Source organism: Acanthochromis polyacanthus, chromosome 1 (assembly GCF_021347895.1).
Source record: "Acanthochromis polyacanthus isolate Apoly-LR-REF ecotype Palm Island chromosome 1, KAUST_Apoly_ChrSc, whole genome shotgun sequence".
Lineage (NCBI taxonomy): Eukaryota > Metazoa > Chordata > Actinopteri > Pomacentridae > Acanthochromis > Acanthochromis polyacanthus.
In genome coordinates, this window is record NC_067113.1 from 47,491,415 (window position 1) to 47,517,672 (window position 26,258).

General features: G+C 37.9%; 1 protein-coding gene across 14 annotated transcripts in view; it reads right to left on the reverse strand.

Annotated features, from left to right (window-relative positions):
* Window positions 1–5,266: 5,266 nt before the first annotated feature.
* celf2 (cugbp, Elav-like family member 2) overlaps window positions 5,267–26,258 on the reverse strand; it is a 302,904-nt gene continuing 281,912 nt past the window's right edge. For 4 of the 14 annotated variants that reach the window (XM_022193739.2, XM_051947272.1, XM_022193743.2 and 1 more), the window contains 5 exons: window positions 25,104–25,232; window positions 19,391–19,588; window positions 17,797–17,940; window positions 12,740–12,912; window positions 5,267–10,765 (listed from right to left, as the gene is read on the reverse strand). In XM_022193739.2, coding sequence (XP_022049431.1) covers window positions 12,785–12,912; window positions 17,797–17,940; window positions 19,391–19,588; window positions 25,104–25,232 — 599 coding nt within the window. In that variant the 3' untranslated portion in view covers window positions 5,267–10,765; window positions 12,740–12,784. The remainder of the gene's footprint in view (window positions 10,766–12,739; window positions 12,913–17,796; window positions 17,941–19,390; window positions 19,589–25,103; window positions 25,233–26,258) is intronic. The other 10 variants (XM_051946730.1, XM_051947069.1, XM_051946906.1 and 7 more) reach the window with 6 other exon arrangements.

Below are 26,258 nucleotides of genomic sequence, written 5' to 3' on the forward strand. Positions count from 1 at the left end.
ATGATGTCCCTTCATTAGCCAAACCCTGCAAAATGTTCTCTGCTTACCACCATGGAACTGCTCACAGTCTGAGTGACCGTCCTTTCGGTTTATTAAACAGCAAGAGACTCCACCTGGTGGAACAACCAGGTACTACAGCTAATCTACAACACATTTTCCGACATGCATGTAGAGAATACAAGACTTCACCATCTTCTGGTGCTTGTTAACTATTGATTTTGTTATGAACGTATTTGAGTAGTAGTATTGAAAGTCAGCTTTTCTCAAAATAAAATAGAAATTAATTGTATTTCTTCTAGAGGCTGGGCTTTACCTCAGTCGGCCCATATGTTGTTGTGATGAAGAGAAATTTCTCCTCATCCTGCAAAACCAGTTGTGGAACTCTAATATGTACCACAAACCTCGTTTAACCTCTGACTCCTCTCTAAGGTAACTCCATCACAGCTGATCTGGCTTCCTGTCTGGTGTCTCTGCTGGTAGTTAATCTCCATTAGCTCCAATCAAAGTGTTTTCTTCCTCTCATCCTCACTTCTCTCCATGATCTGACCAGTTTCCGGCTCTCCCTCAGCTTCTCAGTGTTTGCGGTGAGTGTCAAACATCCCGTCTCACTTCCTCCCAGGAAGGAAGCCTCCATAGTTCCACTGGGATCGGCAACCGAAGCGAAAGTGTTGGTTCTCGGCCCCCGTGGCATCTCTACGTCTTGTAAAGGCTTGAATAATAAACTAGCTGTGTGATTTGGTGGTTACAAACAGCTCTCTGATGACCTGCATAATGCATTAATCTGCTTTATTTTACCTGTGTTCGAACTGCAACGCTAAAAAAATATGACCTGAATTACTTAGTGGTCCAAAAACAGCGCCGCTCCGAAATTTCACTTTGCTCGACTCCTCTGGTTTCATTTGCAAACAATGTCTTTGTGTTTGGTGTATTGATCCAGTGTTGCTGCCGTGTACTCACTATAAATAGTCTGGTATTGATTGAGGGATTTATTCATGCGTTATTCATTCAGTGCAGCTGAGAAGCTTTATGATGGGGCTTTTTAAGGGTTCTCACTTCAACAACAAAGTAAGAAAAGTTGCAAAAGGACATTTGAGAGGCAGCTGTTTACTCTGAAAACAGACAACTGTTGGACCAACTTAAATGATTTACCTCAACTCCTAACACACAACATACATTTATAGAAATTAAGTTAGCAAGTATTATCAGTGCTACTGGTTTAATTTAGATCTACTGAAATAATTCGATGTTCTCTCAAATGAATGTTGCCGCAATTCATTTTAGGAAAAGTCTATGAAATTTCCAATTCTTCCAACCTAAGAATTTGCTTGGTTCAAACATACACTGTGAAAGTGGGATCTTGTTGTTAGACGTACCGACTCCCCAAGATGAACTCAGTCATTTGGAACAACTTGGACGTGGAGTCATGTTGATGAAGTTTCCACTCATTTTTGATCGGTTTAATACATGTGCAACTTTTATGGCATTTTGGACAATGATTGAGTCATTTTGTACAAGTTTGTAAAAGTAATTTTGTTAATTTATTGAGACAGTTTATTAAGTTATTGAGTAATTTTGGACAATTTGAGTCATTTTGTTAAATTATTGAATCATTTCGGCCAATTTTTTGTCATTTTCTTCACATTTTGAATTACTTTGTTCCATTCTTAAGTTATTTTGTTCAATTTTTGAGTCACTTGTTGAAGTTTTGAGTCACTTTGGACAATTTGACTTGTTTTGTTTAATTATTAAATCATTTTGGACACTTTCAGTCCTATTGGACAATTTTTGAGGCATTTTGGTCAAGATTGGAGTCTTTTTGGATGCGTTTCAAGATATTTCGGACAAGTTGTCAAATGTGTCAGAAAAGTTTTAGTTGTTTTGCACAAGTTTAAATATCATGTTTTATTTACAACAAATACATTTGTTTGCCCAAATGTAAAATGTGACTATCATTAGACTTACTGTTCTTACCTTTGCTTTACTCTGTTGAGTTGCAGCAGAAAGATGTGAAGAAACTTGGGTGTTCTGATGTTAGACACAATGCTAATAGAGTAATAAACCAAAGTGTTGCACTTTTGTTGTAATTAGTTTGTTAAAATTATCCCCCAAAATAAACTGCTTCCACCAAAGCAGAAAGATAAATGACATTCTTTTGAAACTGTACTTTAAGTACAGCTTTTCATGTTGACATAATTATTGCACAATTATGCAAAAAAGCTGGTTATAAATTTGACAACAATGAACATTATGATTGAAATGGTTTTCTTTTATTGTTTCCTTAAATTCTCTTTCATTATACATATAAAAAAAACATTTGTGCTCAACAGCAAAAAATTTTTTAAAAAGTGCTTGCATCAATCTTTTGAGTTACGGCAACAAATAAAATTATCTTCAACTAACGAAACTACATTGATTTAGCTTATGTACAATCAAAGGTATTTTTTAATTAGCAGTTTGAACTTCTTACTTTTTTCAGACTTGTTTAGATTCTTAAGTCAAGGCAAAGAAAAAACATCAAGCCAATTTAATTACGTTATCGCAACTTGAATTTAGTTTGAAATCAACAAGGCAGAAATGTGAGTTTAAACTACACACAATATTAAGTTGATGGAATTACAAACATTGTTATATCAACCCAAGCCAATACATTTTTTTCAGCTTTTGAATAGTACATTTTAATAGATTTTTTTCTTTGTTATCCTGCAACCATGCCTTTGTTTAAGGGGTATATGTCAATGAAGTTGGAGTCACATTGTTTTTCTATTGCTGCATGGTTGAGTTGGTGCTTTAAAGTCTGAGAAGAATGAAAATGTGCTGAATCCTTGAGAATTTTAGACTTAAAAATAGTCAAATTGAAAGAAACTCAGAGGAGAAGTCGGCCTTCAAACGTCCGCTGCCGTCAGATCTCTGTTCATTTAGAATATTGTGTCTGACGGCGTCGATCTTACCTCGAATTTTGGAGCATCTCAGTTGACAGCTGATGTTGCGTTCATCTTCACCTTTTCCCACAGCAAGTCTTTCAAGGCTACCGAAAGTGTCTAAAACCATCGCTTAAGTTTTTGCTCTGTAGGCAGCTTCAAACAATCCCCCACGTCTGTCTGCTTTCACACTTTTTAAATTCTGCAGACTGAAATATCGAGCAAAAACTGAAGAGAAAACCACAAAGTAAAACCAACAATCTTGAGCTGCAGACATTTTCTTGAATTACAGGCCACATGTTGACAATAATAGAGGTGTAATATTATCTATCCATGGGTAGGATCCATGGGCTGAGGGTAGTTTATTGTACACCTTTGCTTGAACCTTGCAATCAATATTTAATAACAGACTTGGCGGACTGGTGCACTGATGAAAGGATAAGACGCCGTAAAGCGCCAGAGAGCACGTAATGTACAGCGATGTGAATATTTGCAGATTGAAAGTTATCGAGATAAAGAATTTAGAGCTTCGCAGGTTGCAGGTTTGGTTTATCGAGGCACTTTGAGGTAGAAGGATCGGCGTCTTCTTCATTTATTAGACCAACATTGCAGGAATTTTTTTTAAAAAGCAGCCAGTCTTTACTCAAACTCATGCAAAACCCTCGTCGACACCTGTGAATGGAAGGTGGAAACTTTGACCTTTGACTTCTCTTTCCTCTCTCTACGGGGGATGCAGTTGTGACGGTGAGACAGTACGGGAGTGGGTTGGACACAGAGTTGGACATACAGTGGACACGTCTCGCCCAGGACAGCAGACAGCACAGGAAGTAAGGAGGAGGGCATTAGCCAATCCCCAATGAGGAAGCATTCACGGCTGCCAATAAACATCTTAGGGAGCAAATTTTGAGTTTACTTTGGAAAAAACACAAGAAAATATAAAATGTAGCAGTCCATAGCTGCATTAAAGATGTGTTCTAAATGCACTTGGAAGTATAATTCAGCATTTTGGGAAATAAAGAACGCTCTATCTGATCATACCTTAGCTTAGCATAGCATAAAGACTAGAAATAAGTGGTAACAGCTGGGCTAACTGTAGTGAAATTTGGCTAAATCGACCCTAAACTGCTTTAAATCTTACTAATTAACTGCTATAGTGTGCTAGAACCAAAGTGTAGAATGACAAACTTTGAGACTTTTCAGTCTGGATTGATTACTAACCATTTAATGTCAAATAAATTTGAAGCAAATTGAAAGTATGATCAAGTTTTATATGCCATCAGATACCAAATCTGAAGTGACAGATTAGATTGAATTTTAAAATGTCATAAAAAAACAAAAAGAAAATGTGAGTTTGTCTTTGAAGTCAATAAACTCAGCTGTGTAGTGTTGTGAAAAGGTGGCACTATAGGCTACGTTAGTGCCAAGAAATAGATTAGAAGCAATCCAAAACAAGGAAAACTCTTAGCTAACTGCTAAAAAAAAAACCTGAAGAAAAAAGAAACGCGCAAAAATGTGTCCGTCGACATGAGAAAAATGTAGAAAAGAGTTCTGGAATTCAATCTCGAAAGTTGTAATATTTTTAATGTTAGCATGTATTAGCCATACTATTCTGAGAAAGAAAAAGCTAATCAAATGTAAAAATGATATTCTGCTACGTCAGAGCTTATTCAGAAATGGTGTTTTCTTTTCTTATGTATTTCCTGAAAAAAAAAAAATCAAGAACAACGTCAAGAAAATGAAAGTTTTTATGAATTTTAGTTTACATGAAACTACAAAAGCTATCGGCTCCAGGATCTCTTATCAAAAATGACAGTGGATTTGTTTGAAGTTTTATCCACAATAATCTTTAAATTCATGCCGACAACTAGATATGAAGAAAAAAGCGTTCAGTGACTGTGCACAGAAACTAGAAAGAAGCTAGCTAGCTTAGCATCCAGATTGTAAATATTCCCAAAATGTAAAACTATACCTTTAGTTTAACAAATAAGGTGCACTTGGCTAATGTGCTTCTTACTGTTACTGGTTAAATTTAGAATTTTTTTGTACTCTATCCCGTCTTGTTTTCACTCGACTGTCTCGCGGCGACTTGGGCTACACAGTAATATACATACAGACACCTCGATGTATATTTACTATGTTTAGTGAGAAACAGCATAGTGAGTTGTCATTGGAGATGGAGTCAACTGTACTATGTGGTAAAAGAAAAAAACACAAACATGAGGTAGAGAATGATAGAGAGAGAGATAGACTATGAATAGGAGAGTATAGAGAGAATATGGCAGGGAGAGGTTGTGAAACAGTACAACATCAGACAGCCACTGGAACATAACAACACAGAGAGAGACAAGTATTAGGAAAAATGGTTTAATATAGGAGACAGAAGCAAAAAACTGCATCACACAAGAACATACGTTTACAAAAATAATTCTGACTGCTTCAGCTACACAGTTAGTTCACAGAGAAGGACAGAGAAACCGGAAAAATCTAAACAGCTAAAAGCAAAAAAGTTCTAATTAGTTGATCTCTTTATTAAACTAATACATTAATCCACTGAAGGTGACTAAATATTTCTATTCCTTCTTTTTCTATAATTGTCTTATCGTGGAGACGGCACAATACAGAAGTCAAATGAAACTTACCGCTGTTGTATAGACAAACTTGCTAGAACTATATTTATAAAGCAAAACAAAAATTTAAAAAATGAAAAAGAAAAGGTCCGACACTCACCTAAACCTCTTGTTTTTCAGGAAAATAAAAAAGAAAGAATGAAAAAGAAAGATAGAAAGAAAGAACAACACTCAAGTGAGGAAAAAGAAGTGAAAGAAATAAAGCCAAAGATCTTCTAGAAAATCTTATTATCAAAAGCCAACTTCCTTGATGCCAGCTAGAAATCATACTCGGGGACCAGTCAGGGTCAGGCCACACCACCAGGCCAGACAGCGTTTTTTTTTCTAAGATTTTTTTTTCTTTTTTTTTTGATGTATCCTTTAATCTCCAGTATAAAAAATTCCACTGGTACAAAATGCATAAGTACAATCAGTTGTAGAAATAGGAAAGCCTGCATTTTTTGTACTTTTTAAATCCCATCCAGTGACAGATTTTCGAAGTGTTGTCAAACAAACATACATCACGCTTACAGGATCCACTGAAATGCATTGACTTTGGCTTCTCTCAAGACAATAACTTTGAAACTACTTTGAAAACCTTTTTTTGAGAATTAAAAGAAATAAAGAAAAAACAACAGCAAAAAAATCATCGAAATCGGATAATTTCTACAGACAACAAGCTTCTTTTTTTACGCCACGGAAAGAGAGAACACACAAAACATTTTTCCTCAAAAAACTTTTGACATAAGCCATAATGCAAAGAAACAACAAGTTTGTTTTTTTTTTGTTTTTTTCCTTTCAAGATTTCATTTGTTTGATAAATAGCACTTAAGATAATTAAGAAAGAAGGAGAACAGAGAAGTGAAACAGTGACAGATAGAAAGATTACAACGAGCATCGGCGATGACAGCCCCTGAAGCGAGCCGCTTCCACGGAAAAACCCGGCCCGATTTGTGCTTCAACATTGAAAATAAAACAAAAATAAAGCGACGCTGGACTGTGCAAACGTCAAGGTGGAGATTTTGGCATTTTTTTAAGAGCACGAAAAGTTTCCAGGACAGTCAAAGGGTCTGGAAACAGAGTGGTCTATCCCACTTTCTGTAGATTTTTGTGTTTTTCAAGAATGGTCTAACATTCAAGGTGCCATCATAACGCTACATTTGGGTTGTGACCACTTTGCCGTTAAAATCTAGACCATATACTATTACAGGAATTACACAAAACTCGGGTTTGAATTTTATTTTTGGTGGTGGGTTAGACCACTCTGCTTCTAAGCCCCTCAGTGAAGTGCAGAATGTGTCAGCATTTTGTGAAATTAAAAATGAAAATGTGCAATCGAATACTTTCTTCGAACCTGCAGAAAAACAAATTTTAAAAAAACGACGACGCCAGACTGTGCAGAACATCGGTTTGGAGCTTTTGGCAAATTTTCACGACCACGAAAAGTTTCTAAGACACTCAAAGGGTCTGGAAACAGAGTAGTCTATCCCACTTTCTGCAGATTTTTGTGTTTTTCAAGAATGGTCTAACATTCGAGGCACCACCGTAACGCTATATTTAGATTTTGACCACTTTGCCACTAAACTCTAGGTCATAAAATATTACAGGACTTACATAAAACTCGAGTTCAGATTTTGTTTTGGTGGTGGATTAGACCACTCTGCTTCTAAGCCCCTAAGTTAAGCGCAGAATGTGTCGGCATTTTGCCAATTTAAAAATGGAAATATGTAATCAAATACTTTCTTCGAACCCACAGAAGAACAAAACAAAAGGCCCTGGACTGTGCAAAACGTCGGGGTGGAGATTTTGGCAATTTTTCATGACCCCGGAAAGTTTCCAGGACAGTCGAAGGGTTCGGAAGCAGAATGGTCTAACCCACTTTCTGTAGTTTTTGCTTTTTTCAACAATGGTGTAACAATAGAAGTGCGACTATAACACTATATTTGGGTTGTGACACTTTGCCAGTAAAATCTAGGTCATAAAACATGACAGAAATGACAAAACTCAGTTGTGGGTTAGACCACTCTGCTTCTAAGCCCCTCAGTTAAGCGCAGAATGTGTCGACATTTTACAAAATTGAAACTAAAAATTTGTAATTGAATACTTTCTTCGAACCTACAGAAAAAAAATAAAACCGGTTTCGTACAGGTAGTTTATGGCTGTTTTGTGGCATGTGTGTACTGCATTTAGGAGGGGAAAAAAATTAAAAATACAAAGAAAAAAGTCTGCTCGTCTCCCTTCCATGAGATCAGATAAAGTTTGGTCTGTTTTTTTCCGAGAGAGAGGATAATGAAAGCTGCATCGCCTTCGTCTCAGGCTGCGGCTTGTTGTTTTGCTTCCTGCCGACATGACCCTTTCCTCTCTGCTTTATTTCCCCCGTCGCTATTCCAATAAGACGTTTCTGCACACGGCCCGGTATCTAATAACCCCCGTTAGCCTGGGAGACAACAACCACACATTTCTCTTTTCTCGGCTTGGTTTGGCGGGAAGAAGGAAGAGCCAGACTTTTTTTTTTTTCTTCGACGACAGACTTGGCACACATCACTTGGACTCGACAACGTCTTCTACTCTTGTATAATACTGGTTTACGACGCTCCCTGGTTAAGGCGATTGGTGAGCTTCTGTAGAAAATAATGCTGCCTTTATTTTTTTATAAACTTTTTTCTATTTTTTGCAGACCGTAAACTTCAGGGAGAGGGAACGGGGGGCAGTTAGAATAGACTCGACACCGACAACTGTGCCATGTAAACGGCTCGACTATGAGAATGTCTTGAACACACTTTGGCATCTAAAAAACATGATTTTGGCCCATTGCACCACGAGACTTACACATGGAGGAAGGAGGGGAAAAAAGAGCGGGAACTTGCGTCGGACTTTCCCGCCTTTTTGTCTTTCCTCCTCTAACGGCGGCGGCGGTGTGCTTTTTCCTCAAAAGACCGAGGCTGGTTTGTGAATGAGCGAGTCTTGCCTTGTGCTTACATCATGAAAGCACTCGTCTTGAGGTGTGATAACACAAAACGATCCTCGCCGTCAGACAAAAAACGGACTCAGAAATGTGGAGAGAAATAAGGCTCGTCTTCTTCGTCTTCGGCGGGACGAGAAATAAAAACAATACAAGCCTGACGGATGCTAATAGAGAGAGAACAGGAGTGCAAAGATTTGTGATAAGGCTTTGATGAGTGAAACGGCTGTACAATGGCTAAAAATATCAGTGCGCGACTGTGTTTTTTTTAAAGTGTTAGCGTGCACGCTGGCGGGCGCTAGCGGTTTGCTGAAGAAGCGTTCGCGCTCAGGGGCTCTCATGCACAATAACAAAGTAAACTGTGAGGTCTGCACGAGAGTGTGTGTTGACGTGATGCATATATGTGTGTGTTTGCGTGTGTGTTTGTGTAGATATATATATATATATGACACATGGGCACTTTTTTTGTCGATTTTTTTGTCCTTACATCTTTACAAAGAAAAAAGCAAACATGACATTTTCAGGCAACAAGACCACAGAATAGCAAGTTAACAAACTCTTTTTTAAATCTATACTTTAAATATGAGGGATCCATACAAAACACTTATAATAAAATACCCATGTTATCAAATAATTTCACAAGAAATACACTGACGCGCTAGGCAGCAAGTACCTTCAGAATTTGGCACTAAACTCCACTGATCTTGTCTTTTTTTCTTTATAAGACATTTTTGCCGAACAACAAAACACATCTAAATATTGTTTCCCACGAGAGAAATAAAATAATAATGACATTGATGCTTCACAAGCTGACATTATATATATATAGATATATTTATATTTATATATATTTTTAGGAATTTTATATAGCTAATTAACCAACAAGAAATTTAGCAAATAGGGACTCCTTAAAAAAAGAAGGAAAATTTAAAAAAAAAGAGAAAAACTATTATAGTAATATGAAAGGCTTTGTCTATTGTTCAAGTAAACTGATTTTTTAGTCTTCTCTTGAAAAACATGAGACATTTAAGACCATTAGACTTGTGATGAAACCACAACTAAACTCACGAGAAGCACCGACGTTAACGCGGGTTACAGGTAATCTTAGTTTGTTTTTTTTTTCCTCTATACATTTAAACAGTAGAAAATATAGGTCATTTCATCATGTGCATTTAAACCACGGATTGTCTATCTGTGAGTCAGTTCAGCAAAAGGTGACACAAGTAGGTAGCATTTCTCCCCCCCAAACAGGGCAAATGTCTTTTTTTATTTTTACCTTTAAACTACTCTAGAAAAAAGTGGTTCTATATATAGACTTTGAATGAGAAACAGAGCCACTTAAAATGGCCTTATCAAAAAACTTTACACTGCCTGAAAAATGTAAAAACCATTAGAGAGCTCTGAGAGAGTCTAATATTGATCAGACAGTTTTTATTCAAAACTGTTTGGAAGTAGTCTTATTTCTCAGAGAAACTGGCGCGGACTGCTTCTGGCCCTGCTTTTTGTCGTTTGTTTTTTTTTTGTTGGTTTTTCTTTTTTTTTTTTCATTGTGGTGGTGGTGTTGTTTTCGGCACCAGAAGCAAGATGGCGCGCCAATTCCTGTAGTGAACTTTCAAGTTTACTTTAAATGAAGAACAAAAACAAAAAAAACTGACATATAAAGGAAAAAAAAGAAAAATATGCAAGAAAACATACTTAATGGAAATCACTTTGCCACAGGTTGTTGTTTTTTCTCCAAAACAGAAAAAAACAGAACATTTTTGTTATTCCATAAAAATCTCAGTCTTTTTTTGTGTTCATAATGAATGCAGCTTTGTATCTTTTTCACATTGATTCTTTTTTTTTTCTGAACCTCCCCTTTTTTAAATCTTCTTCTCCCCTGAAACCCTCCCAGATCCAAATGAGGTCACATGCAAAAGAACAACAACAAAAATAAACAAAAATAAACAAGAAAGACAACAAAAGTAATAACCATAAAAATCAAAGTCCAAAAAAAGCTAAAAAGTTTTCAAAAGTTCAGTAGGCGGTAGCGAGGAGGAGGAGGAGGAGAACCAGGTTATGATCAGGTGAGCTCGGAAAAGACATCAGAAAAAACAATGACGGGGAAGGAGGACGACGATGACACTTTGATATTTTTTTTGTTTGTTTTTTTTTTGGGTGGGGATAAATGTTTTTTTCGTGTGTGTTTGTTTTCGTAAAAGTTGTTTTTTGTTTGTTTTGGACGCCACGGAGACATGCTAGGCAAACGATGAGCTAACAGGCATGGAGGATGGGTTGTTCTAAAAGGGGGAAAGAAAAAACAGGGGAGAGGAGAGAGTTACACACAGAGAGCCAGAGCACCACACCACTTACAGCATTTTGTTGTCTTTTTTTGTGTAAAAAAAAAAAAAAATCAGGAGAAACAACAACAACAAACAGCAACAACAACAACAAACAAACAACAATGCAAACCCGGTTGAACAGCAAAACACCACTCGCTGATTTTTTCTTTTTTTCCGTAATATAAAACGATGTTATACATTCAGTCTCACACACACACACACACACACACACACAAAATAAAAACACACACAGAGCACCCAAAGCTTTATCCATCAGATCCCGGATGGATGTCGTCATTTGGGAGAAAATATCTTTATCGTTATCGGAGAGGGAGAGGGGAGTCTTATCGATTCGAAAACAATTTTTTTTGGAGGTAGAGGGGAAGGGGGGGCAACGAACAAACGGAAAACACGGAAAAAAATCATAAAAAACAAAAGTAAAAAATGAACGCGAGGAAAAAACAGATGAAGAAATAGTCCCACTACGAATGGAGAAGAGGGAGAGATGGATGGATGAACGGATGGATGGACGGATGGATGGAGGACACAGAAGTGGACGAAGGGGGTTCAAAATGGCGGCGAAAATGTTGTGAATGTGGTTTTTCTGCACTGGAATAAAAAAAAAAAAAAACACCAAAAGAACACCGGAGAACCCAATTCCACGAGACTTCTCCACAAGGGTCTAAACTTTTAATGATGCTGTAATACTTTATAGGAGTCCAATAACTTAATAACAATAAATAAAATCATTTTTTTTCATCTGAGGCAGTAAAAATGTTGTATAAAAATAGAACTGCTTTTTTTACAAATAAAATTTACAGGCCTGTGGCTTTCTGTACTTTTTTTTTTAAAATCTTTCAACAAACATCAAGTATTTTCAGTTTAACCCCCTTAAAACCCATAAACTCTTTTTTCTTTATTATTAAGTATAATTGTTATAGCCTTCATCAAATTCTGAATGTTTTTTCTTTTAAACGTCCTACATGCTGTAATCTCCCTTTCGCAACAAAGACCAATGTGATCTGACCCAGAAAAGAGTAGTTACTAATTAGTTTTTCTTCTTCTGAGAAATAAAAAACTGCATTTCTGTATTTTAAATAATAAGCTGGAGTATGTGTGCATGCGTGTGGTTTTCTTCTTCTTGTGGTGTAACTGTATATCGGCAGGCTGACTAATAAACTGTAAAAGAGGCCACTAATGTTTGTTTTTTTTTTTTGCAGCCTTTGCTCCCGGGTTGCCAGCAGGCGTAGAGGGTTTTTTTTTTTTTTTGGAGAAGCAGCGGCGGCCTGCAACCAACACCGCGGAGGTCAAAGGTCGAATGTGCATATCGGCGTCGAAAAAATTAAAAAAAAAAAAGTTAAAAAAGTAAGTGAAACCCTTCGCCAGGCCTCGAGAGAGAGAGGAAAAATAAAAAAAAAATTTCAAAAAATCATCATGGCTCCTTTTTTCTTTACCTCGGTTCTGTAACTGTAACTAGTCCTCGAAAAATGTATAAATAATCACCGAGAAAGAAAGAAAATTAAATAAACAACTTAAAATTGAAAATAAAGCTACCCAAGATAGCTACTTCCTTCCATTATATATAGATATAGATATATATATATATATATATATGTATAAAAAAGAATTGCACAAAGTAATGGTGGTAATGGAAGCGTTCATGTGTGTCAAAAAATAATAAATAATAATAATACTCGAAAGCTAACATAAAAATCTCCAAAAAAGCAAGAAAAAAAACAAAAAAAACAAAACAAAAACAAGGCGTGTCTCCCTCAGGGTGGTTGTAGGTCGTCTCCCCCTCCCTCCCACGTCCCTCCCCTGCCTCCCCCCATCCCCGAGTCCCTGTGTAGAGAGGTCGTGGCTCGGTTTGCTGTTTGTCGTTTCTTTTTTTTTTTTTTGTTCATTTTCATTGTTTTCAGTGGGGGGACTTACCCTAGCAGTGCTAACATGGGGAGCAGATAGACCCTAGTGCTAAGATCAGTACGGTTTGCTGTCGTTCTTGGAGCGCTTCAGCTGCACCTTCAGCCGCTTCATGCCGATCTGGAAGCCGTTCATGGCCTGGATGGCTGCCTGTGCCGACACTGGATTGTCGTAGCTGACGAAGCCTGGCGGGAAACCAGAAGAGAGTGGACAGTCGGGAGGGAAAAGTTAGAAGAATGACTGAGAAGGATGCGACAACACAGCATGCTAATCTGGCAACAGCTACAACTGGAATGTATTTACGCCATAGATACGTAGGTAGTTTTAAACACAGACACTTGAAATTTTCAAAAATTGCCTCTGCATTCCAAAAATCCTGTCCTAGTAAACTACAACAGTTTTCTTCCATATGTTAGCCTCAGCTGGAGGTCATTAACTGCAACAGAAGTCTCTGTCATGGTGATCCTTACTAGCTCAACCCCAACCCAGTACCATCCATACTCTGAATAACTGTCTACTCTGGTTGCTACCAAATTGAACATTGCATCCATCTTGCTAAACAGTTTAGGGCTCAACCTAGTGGCTAAACTAGATACTACAAATCTATTACATCTTCTCTATATGTTAGCTGCAACTGGAAGACATTTACTGCAACATTGGTCTCAGTCGTGGTGCCCCTTGCTAGCTAAACCCTCAAAATGCTCTGTTGCCTACATGTAGGCAAAGGAACTGCCTCTTTAGGTCACTACAATACTAAACACAGCAAATGGACTGCAATTTTCCATCTTGCTAAACAGTAAAAGGGTTCCGCCTGATGGCACAACTAGGTACTACAACTAATCTACATTACGATACATTTTCTAATTGTAACTGCAACATCGGTCTCTGTCGTGGTGCCCAATGCTAGCTAAATCCTAAAAATGGAGAGCGCAAATGCACATTTTGTAACAATAATGGAGAGACATCCACAGATACTAGTAGGAAAATCTGCCCTGGAATCACACACACAAACATTTCAATGATGTGGAATTTTGTAATTCTTTTCATTCATGCTGGTCATTGATTCAGACAAACATGAAACTGCTTTCTCCAATTACAGTATAAACATTTACAGGAACAGCCCTTGTTAGCCTTTCTGTTACCACTGTGGTGTAGGATCTGACATCTTCGACTACAACATTAACCCAGAGTGCACCAAAACAACGACATACAGTAATTGCTGGATGTAACCTTAGTTCTATGACTGTGAAGGAAATAGAACAATCAAGGTTTGTTGTATTAGCCTGCACCACTAACTCTGTGTTGATGATGGTGACATGCTCCTCAACAAGGACATCAAGAGGGCAGGAAAAAAGTGTTTGTCGTCCTCTGCAGCTTTAACTAGTTGGCACTGCGCTCCACCTAGCAGTTTCATCTTTTCAGCCCCAAAAATTGCTGTGAAACAAGTTCTATAGGGACGGTTCTTGCAGTCAGAATGTGCACAAAGGTTCAGACAACACTTAAATATGTTGCAAGTTCATGCAGTGGAAAACATCCAAACAAGAGCAACATGAAAATCCAATTTCAAGTTTTCATGCTGTACAGTTGAATTACAATTATTATATTGAGTGCTCTGGTCACAGATTTGATAAACTTCCACCCTGACTGAAGTTTTTTTATATGTTTGGAGAGTTTTCTTCAAGAACCAGAAGATATTTAACTAGAAATAAAAACTAGTGAACCAAGTCTGATGGAGGATTGAAAAACAAGTTAATGCTGTAGCTAATATGGCTATCAAGACAGGTTGTCTTCACTATTTCCCCATTAAAAACTCCGCTTTCTCAGAAAAAAAAAGTAGGTCATAGACATGTTATTTGTGTTTCTCTGAGGGTGGAAACATGCTAATGAACCAGACGTGGATCAACAACACGAAAACGAAGGAACTGATTGTATATTGTGACCTTATTAGAGAAGATCATTCTTGCTAGTTGTATTCTCTGTTTGCACATCTCATAATAAAAAAACTGTCCTCATAATGTAAGAATTTCAGACCCATAGCAGCTTCCTCAGATCGTCCGACAAGCTTCAACTCCATCTCTTTTTCATTTACAGCCGCTATACCATCTGTAAACGAAGGCGTTGTAATAATAAACTGATGATAACATACTACACAAGGCGCCTTCGCTTTGTTTCCGTGTCTCCAGATCTGATTTATTTGGATTACATTTACACCTAGATTAAAATACACCCCTGGTACGCAATAAGAAAAGATTAAATTTTAATGACTCCCAAAGGGGGGCTGGTTTGTTGCATCAACAAAGTAATGAAAGAATAAAGCGGGTAGATGGCAGTAAAACGAATGGGGAAGGAGGGGTGTAAACTGCAAGAAAAAGGGCAGGAACATGAATTCTTAATTGATAAATTCCACTGTTGGCCAAAATGAGGGTTTTAATGTAGGTTACATTGTGCTGCATTTCTCTGCTGTCATTTTTGTGCACACTTCGCTTCACAATCCATTTTTTGACAACTACCAGATAAGTTTGTGCACTTCTCCAGCCTGAATTCATGCTTGATTTATTTCCCTACATGCAGATTGGATGTGCATAATATTTAGTTCTTTTTTTTTATCCATGTGGACAACTACTATGCAAATGCAAAGCTGCACTGCACAAGCATTTCACTCTGGATTTGAAGCCTTTTTGGCTCTTTTTTTTTTTAACAGGCAAGCGAGGAAAACTGTTAAAACCAGGTGGGAAGAAGTCACTTACTGCATAAAACATTTAATTTTATTGGTGTAGTAATTCCCGACTAATTTCCTATAAAGTTTCCTGGAAAGAACTGTGTAATTTTGCACTAATTATAGAGATGGTGGAGACAATAATTTGAGGGTAGTTCGTTGTATTTGGTTCATAAGGAGGACTCATTGATCTCCAGAGTAATTTCCCTGAAAGAACTGCAGGAATATTACAAACAGGCCCATTCAAACCCTAGAAAATAGTCATTTAGTACTGGAACTCTCTACATTTGTCAACCGTCTCCTTTGTATGTAACTGTGCACTTTCAATGTCAATCTTTTTAATAATTAGCGCTAAACAGGAGTTATTTAACAGAAACTTCCCAATTACACGGTCCTTTTACAAACCAAGAAGCTGTTTTTGCATTGCAGGAACTGTCCCTGAAGAACATAATTCAGAACCACTTATAAAAATTAAAAAAAAGGGTAGGTAAAACAACATGCAGTACTGACTGGTTAAACTAGGATGGGACAACAAACCAGATTTTTATGCTGTCAATGTTCTCGTCCAGTAGCAGTTTTTCCCCAACATTGTCATCTTTATTGTAAAATTCACCATATACACTAACATGACAAATCTCAATTGTTCCCTTTACTGTTTACTTGGAGTTCATCCAATAACTGCTACTTCTTGTTGCTTTGAAACACTCAAGTTGTTGGGTCTGACACCTAAATTTAAACAGAAAGGCTGAAAGGGCCAGTTACAAGGCTTCCTGTGAATGTTTGAACCACTTTTGCAACAAAAGTCACCTCAACTGGGACCTAATTTAAGTTCAATATAATTGTCACAAGAACTTGTTAGCAGTCCGGTCATACTGTCCGCGTCAATTTTGGACTTGAGTTGAATTCATAGCTATTTATTGTCAATTTGCCACATTCATGTCAAAAAACATGGACTCCACAACTTCACATTTGCATAGCTATCCATTTGTGACACGTAAGAAGCATCTTTAACTCACTGAAACGCAAAACCATACAGCTAGTTTGTTATCTTTTTAAAAGAATTGCAGAAACTTACAGGTTTCCAACTGCCCTTGAGTTACTCATCTGTTAAATGCTGCTCAGTTGGGGAAACTTGAGCAAATGAAAGCTTAAAATCTTCTAAAACATGATTTTGGGCCACAGATGCTGCTCTGGTACTTTTGCCAATGAGATAACAACTCTGCTCTATTCATGAGTTGCCTGGAGGTCATTAACCACCACATAAGTCTTTCTCATGGTGCCCCCTTACCAGCTAAATCCCCACAATGTTCTCTGCTTGCCAGTACTAACTTCGTGTAATCTGAGTGATGCCTCAACTGGTCTCTGCAGTACTAAACAGTAAGAGGCTCCACCTGGTGGAACAACCAGGTACTACTGCTGATCGACAATACATTTACTGACAAAGGGAATTCAGGTTTATACCATCTTTTGGAGCCCTTAGAGCCATGGTACTATTTAAGAACTTTTCAGTTGTCAAACATCCACATTGGATTGATTTTGAAAACTTATACAAGACTTTTTTTTGTGCTTGAAAAATCTTATCAAAATCATTTCATTCTGCATGTATTAGCTAAAGAAACTGCCAAAAATAAACCATTTGCAATATTTCTGGTTTCATCTAAGCATAAAAATTGATATCAAAAATCTCTTATGTCAACATATCTTATGTAAAAATAAACCATTTGATCTAAGCAGATTCTGTCAAAAACAAAAAGTCAGTGCTCTTTGGTGCAAGTCATTATTGACTCTGCTGCAGCTAAGACTCGCATGACAAAACATTTGTCATGTTTTGACTGAACTACAGGCAGTGTTTACACAAACAGTAGGCAAAAGATGTAAAATTAGTATGAAGAGTTGTCATTCCCCCTCAATATTGGTAACATTTGTGTGCTCAACTGGAAAAATGTAGTAAATGCTGGCTACAGAACTTTTCAATTTGTAAAATAAGTAAGACATCAAAGACATTTCTGTACTTCTAGCCATGGATGTGAAGTTTTCCATAAAGATGCAGCAAAATATGAGCCCTCAGTGACCAAAAAATGTGCCAGAGAAAATAAGAAACGCCAGAAACTAGTTGGGGTTCAGAGGGTTAATGGTGCTTTCAGGTGATAATTTGTTTGTTCGTCTTGTTATGTTGAGCTAAAAAGCTGTTTGATTAATACAATAATTCTTTCATGACATGAATGAGGCTTTCAAGTCAGCTGGACCTGAATTCTTGCAGGGTTCCAGCCCCTGAACTCCAGCTTGTGTTTGTTTTCTTTCTTTTTTTAAAAATGGAAAACCCCAAACCACCAAACCCGAGCTGCTGCCGTACCGAAGCACTTGCTAAGGTTTGTCTGTTTGTCGATGAAGACTTTGGCAGAGACCACATTTCCGAAAGGCATGAACATCTGCAGTATGTCCTGGTCTCCGAACTCCTGGGGCAGGTGGTAGATGAACAGGTTGGCACCTTCGGGACCTGGCGGAACAAAATGCAGAGCAGAAATAAGGTTACAATGGAGGTTTTTTTTGTGTTTGTTTTTTTTTGTATTGAATCAGAAACTGCAGGAGAGGCAGTGCTGCGCCGCGGCGACCGCTTCTGTCGTCATAGGAACGGAGCTCAAGCACACCGCTTAGCACAATATCGCATGACCTTGGGTTTGTTATTGCTTTTAAACAACATTCTGCGATTGTATTGAACATTCAACAAAGATGAAAGCTTTTGGTTTCCATTTAATAATTATATTTCAGCTCGCCACAAACAAAAGTAGTTCCCCCGTCCTCTCGCTTTTCATTTAGTCATTCTTTCGTGTCTATTAAGAGGGTCGCAGGTTGTCCCCCATCCTCGCGACCATCTACCACGTCCTGACTATCCAGATCTCTGGTTTAATGTGCGGCTAAATGAGGCTCAGTATTTGGCACATCTTTGTCTCCTCTGGAGGGTTTTGAACTCCTGGATGGACTGTCAAAGACAAGACAGCTGCTTTACAAATTTTATCTTTGCTGGAAGCGCAGATGAGACGAGCACAAACAAACAGTATGTGGCTCTGTTTGTTTTGTTTTTTACGAGACGTTTCATCATCTGGTTTGTATTCAGCGCTGTCGTCTAAAGCTTTTTCGGTAGATTTAACTCCGGCTGCCAGGTACTATATGTAGGTGGCACTTTGAAACGACACTGGTGTGCGGACCGACTGATTTTACATTACTTTAAATATTATAAATATTGTAATTTTTCATTAATAACTACATTATTTTTCAAATTTTTTATTATTTAAAACTTGTTTTTGAACATATTTGTCCATAAGGCTTTTTCCGATTCAGATTCTTATAAAAGTGACTAAAAACATTTTCTAACCTAATCTATCAGCATTTTATCAGGAAATTTTGCACCTTTTTTAATATTCTATTTAACTTAAATTCTATTTCTATAGTGCAGATTCGTAACACGTCATTTCACAGTGCTTAGCAGATTAAGCCAAAAACATGACGATATTAATACGTATACTAAATCTGTACATAATGTTGACGTGCAAATGCACCTTATGTGTAGTTTTTGCGCTGCTTTCATCCTCTACATCTTCAGAAATGTCTTCAAAATCAATACCAAATTAGCTCACCTTACTAAATGAAGTTACATCACTGTTTTTATAGGTTACAGCTATTTTCCAACTGGATTTTCTCCACTTTATATGTACACATTTCTTGCAGTGCTTGAGAAAATAACCTGTTATCTGGTAGTGTGAAGGCACCGTGCAATGCCAGTGGTTCCAGTGTTCGCTCTAAACGCCTCATGCTGCCAGTTTTCTGTCCTACAGAGCAGCTCCCGGAGGATCTACTGAACACATGCTTGGTGGAAAGCTATCATGTAAACACTGTGAATTCCCACTGAGCAGCACTGATGTGCAGACATGCAGCCCCGGGCTACTGACCCTCTTTCTGGCTGCCGGCGGCCCCTTGCTGCTGCAGCAGGGACTGGCTGTAGAGGGTGGGCAGCGCTGCGGCGGCATACTGCTGGATCCCTGAGTAAGCCTGCGTCAGCGCGTCCATGGTGCCCGCCGTCCCGTTGGTAAGCCCTGCGCCGCCCAGGCCTCCGTTTAGAGCCGCCATACCTGAGAGCATTTGAGCAACTTTACATAAAACCCAACAATAAAGAAAGAAGAGTGCACTTACTCATTAGCGCTCCCAAGGTTGTGTTTTTAAACCACACATACAAGAACGACACAATCGCACAGGACGACGACCACACGACACACACAGAGGACACACCGACACCGATTCCACGAGGACGACAGCGAACACATCACGGGACACACAGAGTTTTAGTTTAAACAGTAAATCAGAGGATGAGAAGTCGCTGATGACGGCCAGAGCTGCACAGGTATCTCCAGGTGAGAAGCTCGCAGCGCCGCATGCACACAAACACACAAAAACACACTCAGAGACGACAAAACACACAGACGACATGGAAAACAACACAGCGGTAATGTGAAAACACAGTCTGGGAAACAGAAAGGTGCAAAACTTAACTCTCGGCGCCTGTTTATTAATTTAAAGAGTCCTGCTGGAGCAATTTTCTCAAGAAAGTTTAAAATATAACCACATTTTGTAAAATTCTTACTTTCCGAAAACAAATCTGAGCTTCAAATTTGTAGTAATTTTATCCAACATGCCTCCTTGAAAAATCTTTCAAAAAATACACCACTTGCATGAACAAGATTCTCTAAAAAATAAATAATTCTGTCCTTTTTGCAACTGTGAATCTATGAATGACTCAGCTGTGACCAACAGTCATGTGATTAAAATTCAGGGACTTTTAGGTTGAACTGCAGACAGTGTTTACAGATAAAGATACTGGGGGTTCTCTAAAAAATAAATAATTCTGTCCTTTTTGCAACTGTGAATCTATGAATGACTCAGCTGTGACCAACAGTCGTGATTAAAATTCAGGGACTTTTAGGTTGAACTGCAGACAGTGTTTACAGATAAAGATACTGGGGGTTCTCGGTTTATGACGTCATCGACCTCGTCGTTGTCAGAACTGGTTACGTGGAACTAGCTGACGAGCAGCGTGGACGAATACATCATCATGCGGCACTATAAGAAGGCTTTGTTTACATTCTCCGGTTGTACGCCATCTTGGATTGCTCTACATTTGCTAACTTTTTGCCCTTCATGATGGCTCCCAAGCCTAAGTCAGGCTCTTCTGATGGCAGAGCTTCCAAGAAAAGGAAAGCCATCTCCATAGAAGTTAAATTAGATATAATAAAACACTCAAACTGCAAAAGCAGTCTAACATATTCTGTTATCGTCTGATAAAATGACTCAAACATGCATGAAAGTCAATGGTATTCATGACTTTTCTGAAGAACTGATCGATATCATGATGCACACAACGGCTTTGTTTACATTTTTGCTGGAGTTCTGGCTTACGACAAAAGTCGACTTCAGAACTCCAACGTAATTCAAGGACCCCCTGTATGTGTTTTGGGGTTCAGGAACCACTTGTTTCTGATATTGTGTCACAAATTCAGACGATCTCGGTGAAACAAACGTCGATTTGTGACTGTGCGGTGCTTTTCCAGCCGGTGACGTCTCTGTTTAGGGGTGAAGACAGGCTGGCGCAGCTTAAAAAAGTGAAGGAACGCAACGGTAACACTCATTAGCTGCTTGTAACGGCTTAATATCACGGCGGAGGGCAACTTGTCTGAGGGGGTCTGACATTGGCTCGGCATCCTGTCGCCTCGCCGTCAGACACAGTGAAATAAATTATCACCGCGGCGCTCCGGATTATAGGTCACTCATTTATTCAGGAATAATTGCACCGGTGACCTTTGCAATTCAATTAAGGCCGAGATGTGTTTAAATCGGGGGGGCTGTTGGTGGGCGAGGAGGGAAGGGTTACCGGGGACAAAATGGGATGCAAAGCGAGCGGTTTGGGCTTGAAAGCGTGTATGTGTGTGGACACATCTTCCTATATGATTTACACGGCGGATACAGCTACTGCAGCCGAGGAGCGGTAAAGGTCAGAGGAGAATAATGTGGAGGAAGAGGCCGGCGGTACAGGATCTCCGCTGTCATAACAGCTCTGATTAAGATCCCAGTCCCGTCTCCCCGGAGGTCGGAGGCAGTCAGCGGAGCTCAGGGGCCGAGAAGTTGGTGAAATTCACGTGGGCGGAAACACGAGTGTCCGCTCTGGATCGAAGCACGATTTGAAGGAATGTTGATAAGTCAGGGGGTTAAAACTTCACAAAACAGTTCCAGTTTGCTCTGCTTCGAGACACGGTTGAACCGTTTCCATAGAGGTCATAGGAAAAATAAATAAGCAGCAGCAAAAAATACGAAAAATGGAGCACCCTGTGTAAAACCTAACTAATTATGATAATTTTTTGTTTTTAAAATGATCAGTTCATTAAATCGAATTATTATTAACATGATTATAATTAAAGCTTTTTCTGATTCTAATAAAATTATATAATACCTAATAAAAATAGAAATTAATATGTTTTATTAAGAATTTTATCATATTTTATCATATTTATTGTTTATTATTTTAAAAATATCAATAATAACATAAGACCATTATTATTATTATTATCATGATTATTTATGCAATTTTATTTAGCAGAAAAGCTTTGAGGACCTTATTTTAAAAAATAATCCAAAATAATAATTATAATAATTATTAATAAAATAGAATAATTTGTTTATTATCATTACTGTAATTTATATAATTTTATTGAGCAGAATCAGACAAGGCTTTATTGCCAAGTGAGCTCACACACATGAGGAATTTATGTTTGCCACTGTAACTTACATTACTTACGAAAAGTCAGCTCAACAAGACAGCAACGGGGTGAGTCAGTAATTAATAAAAAATGTAAATATAAAATCTAAATCTAAAGTCCTAGTAAATAAAACAATCTAAACCACCGGCAGATTTGAATGACATTTCTTTCAAAAAAATCAGAAAAAAGCAGGATTTTAATTTTCTTGAAAGTCCTTGAATGCATCGCTTCTTGTTATTAACAATAATTATATCATATATTTAAATTATGATTTTTGACATGCATCTGTCCTTGATTTAATTTACTCATTTGTGTTTAAATTTTATATTTAAAAAGTTTATATTTTTGGCCTTGCTTATTTGTCTGTATATATATTTATTTTCTTCTCTGCTATGCTGTGAATAAGGCCTCCATAACGCATGTATTCTGCATTTTAAATCAAGGCTTTTATCAGGTATGTTTTTGTCAGGATATGTTAACTTTTGCAGTTATTTGTTGTTGTTGTTGTTTTAGCATTTTCCAAGCTTTATAATTGCCTTATTTGCATAATTTGGCAAAAAACGGCCTTATTTGGTACATGTTGTACACAAAAAATGATCAAATGTTGCACTTCCAGGAGGGAAAATTGCCAGAAATGTGCGTTTCTGTGATGAAATAGACAAGTTTTGTATTTAAAGTGCACCACCACAGGCATATTTGCATTACAATAGTAAAACTGTCACATGTACACAATAGAAAATGTCAATGAAACTGCCTGATTTTGAGTTTTCGTCTCACAAAACTGCTGGTAGAAATGACAGGAGACACAACAGCGACATGACAAAACAGCACAGTGTGAAACGACACGAACCGACACCAGCTCTCCTACAGCAAGCACAACCCAGGACACAACCAGGAAGCGGATGGAGGGATGAATGAAAGAATGAATGAAAGAATGAATGAAGGAGCTGAGACTGAGAGCGCAAATCATCATCAAGTCAAACTGAGACGCAGAGAGACGACAGGACGAGCTGAACTCTGTTGTAGTTTGTCGTACATCTCCCAAATACTGACCATTCTGGATGTTTGTGTGTTTTCTACTATATTTTACTGTTTTATCATAAAGTCAGTGCATGCTGTTAATCAATAAATACACAGGAACAGATATTGACATTAGAGCTGGAATAATGTGTGGATTTTTGAAATAATCCCCCTTTTTTATATTAAAGAAAGATTTGTTTTTATTTTGCAAAGATAAATTCAAATTCAATTTGTCAAATTAGAAGTGTTTAGTATGATCATTTCTGACAGTTTTAACCCTCTGAACCCCAACACAAACATCGGGTTTGACGTGTAGTTTATCTTTGTTTTCCTAAAAAAGGATCAAAATTGTAGCATTTATCAGAAAGAACTGAGATTTTTTAATATTCTACAGTCCTTGAACTACTCATTTCTCAAATCATCGTAATTTTATCCAACGTCTCCTTTAAAAATCTGCCAAAAATGAACCGTTTGCATTAATAAGATTCTGTAAAAAACAAATAACTCTGTGCTCCTTTTTGCAACTGTAAAGCCATAAATGACTTATCTGTGACCAACAATCGTGATTAAAATTCTTTCAGGTTGAACTGCAGGCAATGCAGATAGTGGGTGAATATGGAAACAAATTAACGAAACCGAGAGTCAATTAAATCAGATTTGAGCCATGAAATAAACACAGCATGGCTCTAAAACAGTATACAGAGGAGCAAGTTATTGGAAGATACGAGTCGCATGGTGAAACATCTTCCTCGAGTAGTGTGAAAAAGACAGAGCTGGTAAAAATGTAAATATTGAAATCGCATGTACAGCCTCTATTTTGTAGAAATATGGAGGCAAATTGGAAAAGGAAGCAGTGAAATATGTAGTTTGTAGTGCTACCATGTTTCCCCCCCAATATTGGTAACAGTTGTGTGTACACTTGGGGAAATACTGTATAAGCTGCTTCAATTTTTGTAAAATATGCAGTTAAAGAAATACAACTTTTTGAATTTTCTCTACGTTTAGCCATGGTTTTGCTGTATAAAGCCAATTTTTCTGTGCAGATTGTATAAAAAAACCTAAAAAAGTTCTGTGCTTCGTGGAGCAACCAGATGAGATGTGTCATTAACAGGCACGACAAAAATTCAGCAATTTTTTTAGAAGGTGGTAAATATCTATAGTATGTACAGCCACATTTTTATTTGCAGTATTTTTTGTGCACTTGTACGTGTCGATTCCAGTTTTTTTTTTTTTTAAGTTTTGCAAAATAAATAACTTTTTTGTACTTTTTAATATTGGTGATGCCACGTGACTACAATCCAGTGACTTTTCAGTTGAACTGCAGGCAGCGTTTCCGTTTTTTTTTCTTTTTGTAAAATAAATGATCGAAGATATTCAGCTTTAGTTTTTTTTCTTTTGTTTTGAATCACGGTATTATAACTTCACATCTAGTCGTGGTTTTGCCGTTTCTGGGTCTTTATGTTAAAGTGGAAAATGAGCCTACAGTGAGGAAAAGTGTAAAAAAAAAAAAAAAACTCCCCAAAGCTACTTGCAGAAGTTCGGTGGGTCAACCGGCCCTTATTCCATTTTGTAAGTTAGTCTCTTTACTAGCAGGACGTCTCAAAGTCTATTCAGTGGATTTTTTATTCAATTTGATGCAATGTTGAATTTAAGGAAACACCTAGAAACTGTTCAGGGGGTTAATCAAAAAGCCACACCAATCGAACCCTAACGATCTCCAGGTCTGCCGGGAGTCGCTGCGTCCCTCTGCGTCGACTCACAGGAGGTGAAGCTGCCGCTGGGTGTGGATGAGTTGGTGGTGTGGGGTGGAGTGGCTGATGGCAGGGTGAATACTCACTGTTGACGCTACCTGCTAGTGCATTAATGTTGTTCAGGCCCACGGTGGCGCCCGCCAGGCCCTGCAGGGTGCCCAGAGAGGTCAGAGAGTTCATGGCGCCGGCGTTGGAGCTGGCCGTGGTGCCTGCTGCTGGGGGGAGGGGGAGGACGAGGGTGAGGAAGGAGGGATGAGGAGGGAGACAAAGAGGAAGCAGAGATGTTATACGGATGTCCAGCAACGAGGTCCGTCATGTAGAGGTGGAGGCAGCTTGGCTTCAATGGGATTACTACAGGAGGTGCTACATGTAGCATGTTAGCATCAGTTCAGTACTATACATGTAAAACTAGCTCTATAAAGCTGGTTATTTTAATATATTTTGAGCTATTAGCTGATGCACTAATCCTCTATACCCCAAAATTGCAGTATTTACCAGTGAGAAACTACAAAGACAGAATTTTTGGGGCGATTTGTGTCTATCTGTCACTTGATATTAGTGTTGAGTTGGTGCGTTAATACTTTAAACACCAATACCTGTTGACACAAAAAAGATATGTTCTAGTTGAAAAAAAAAATCAAAATTAACACTGTTTATCTGAATCAGCAACTATAAAAACAAGAAAGTATGGGGATTTGTGTCGATCTGCCACTCATTAAATGTGTCGTGTGACTTTACGTTTTGCCCAGAAAATTTATGAACTATTGGATTATGTTCAATGTTTATTTATTTTTTAAATTATGGGCCTTTAGTTGGTGCATTAATCCTCTAAACCCAAATACCTGATGACAATTAACCCTTTGAAGTGCAGTTTGGTTCAGGAGATACTCATTGTCCATTTTATTTGGGTCATTTTAGACTCATGTGGCGCATCAATCCTGGACCTGTTGACACTTTTTAAAAAATACGTTACAATTCAAAAAATTGCAGAAACAACACTATTTACCAGAGTCATAAACTATAAATTTTTTTTTTTTTTTTTTTGAGGATTAGTGTGTATCTGCCACTCAAACGCTTCATGCGTGGCTTTCAGTTTTGCCTGGAAAAGAAACCAAATTTAGGCTGACGTTCAATGTTTTAACTTTTCTTGGAACTAATTAACTATAGAAATGTAAATACAGAATTCAAATTGCAAGTACTGAACATTCTGGATATTTATTTGCATGTTTTCTACTTTTTTT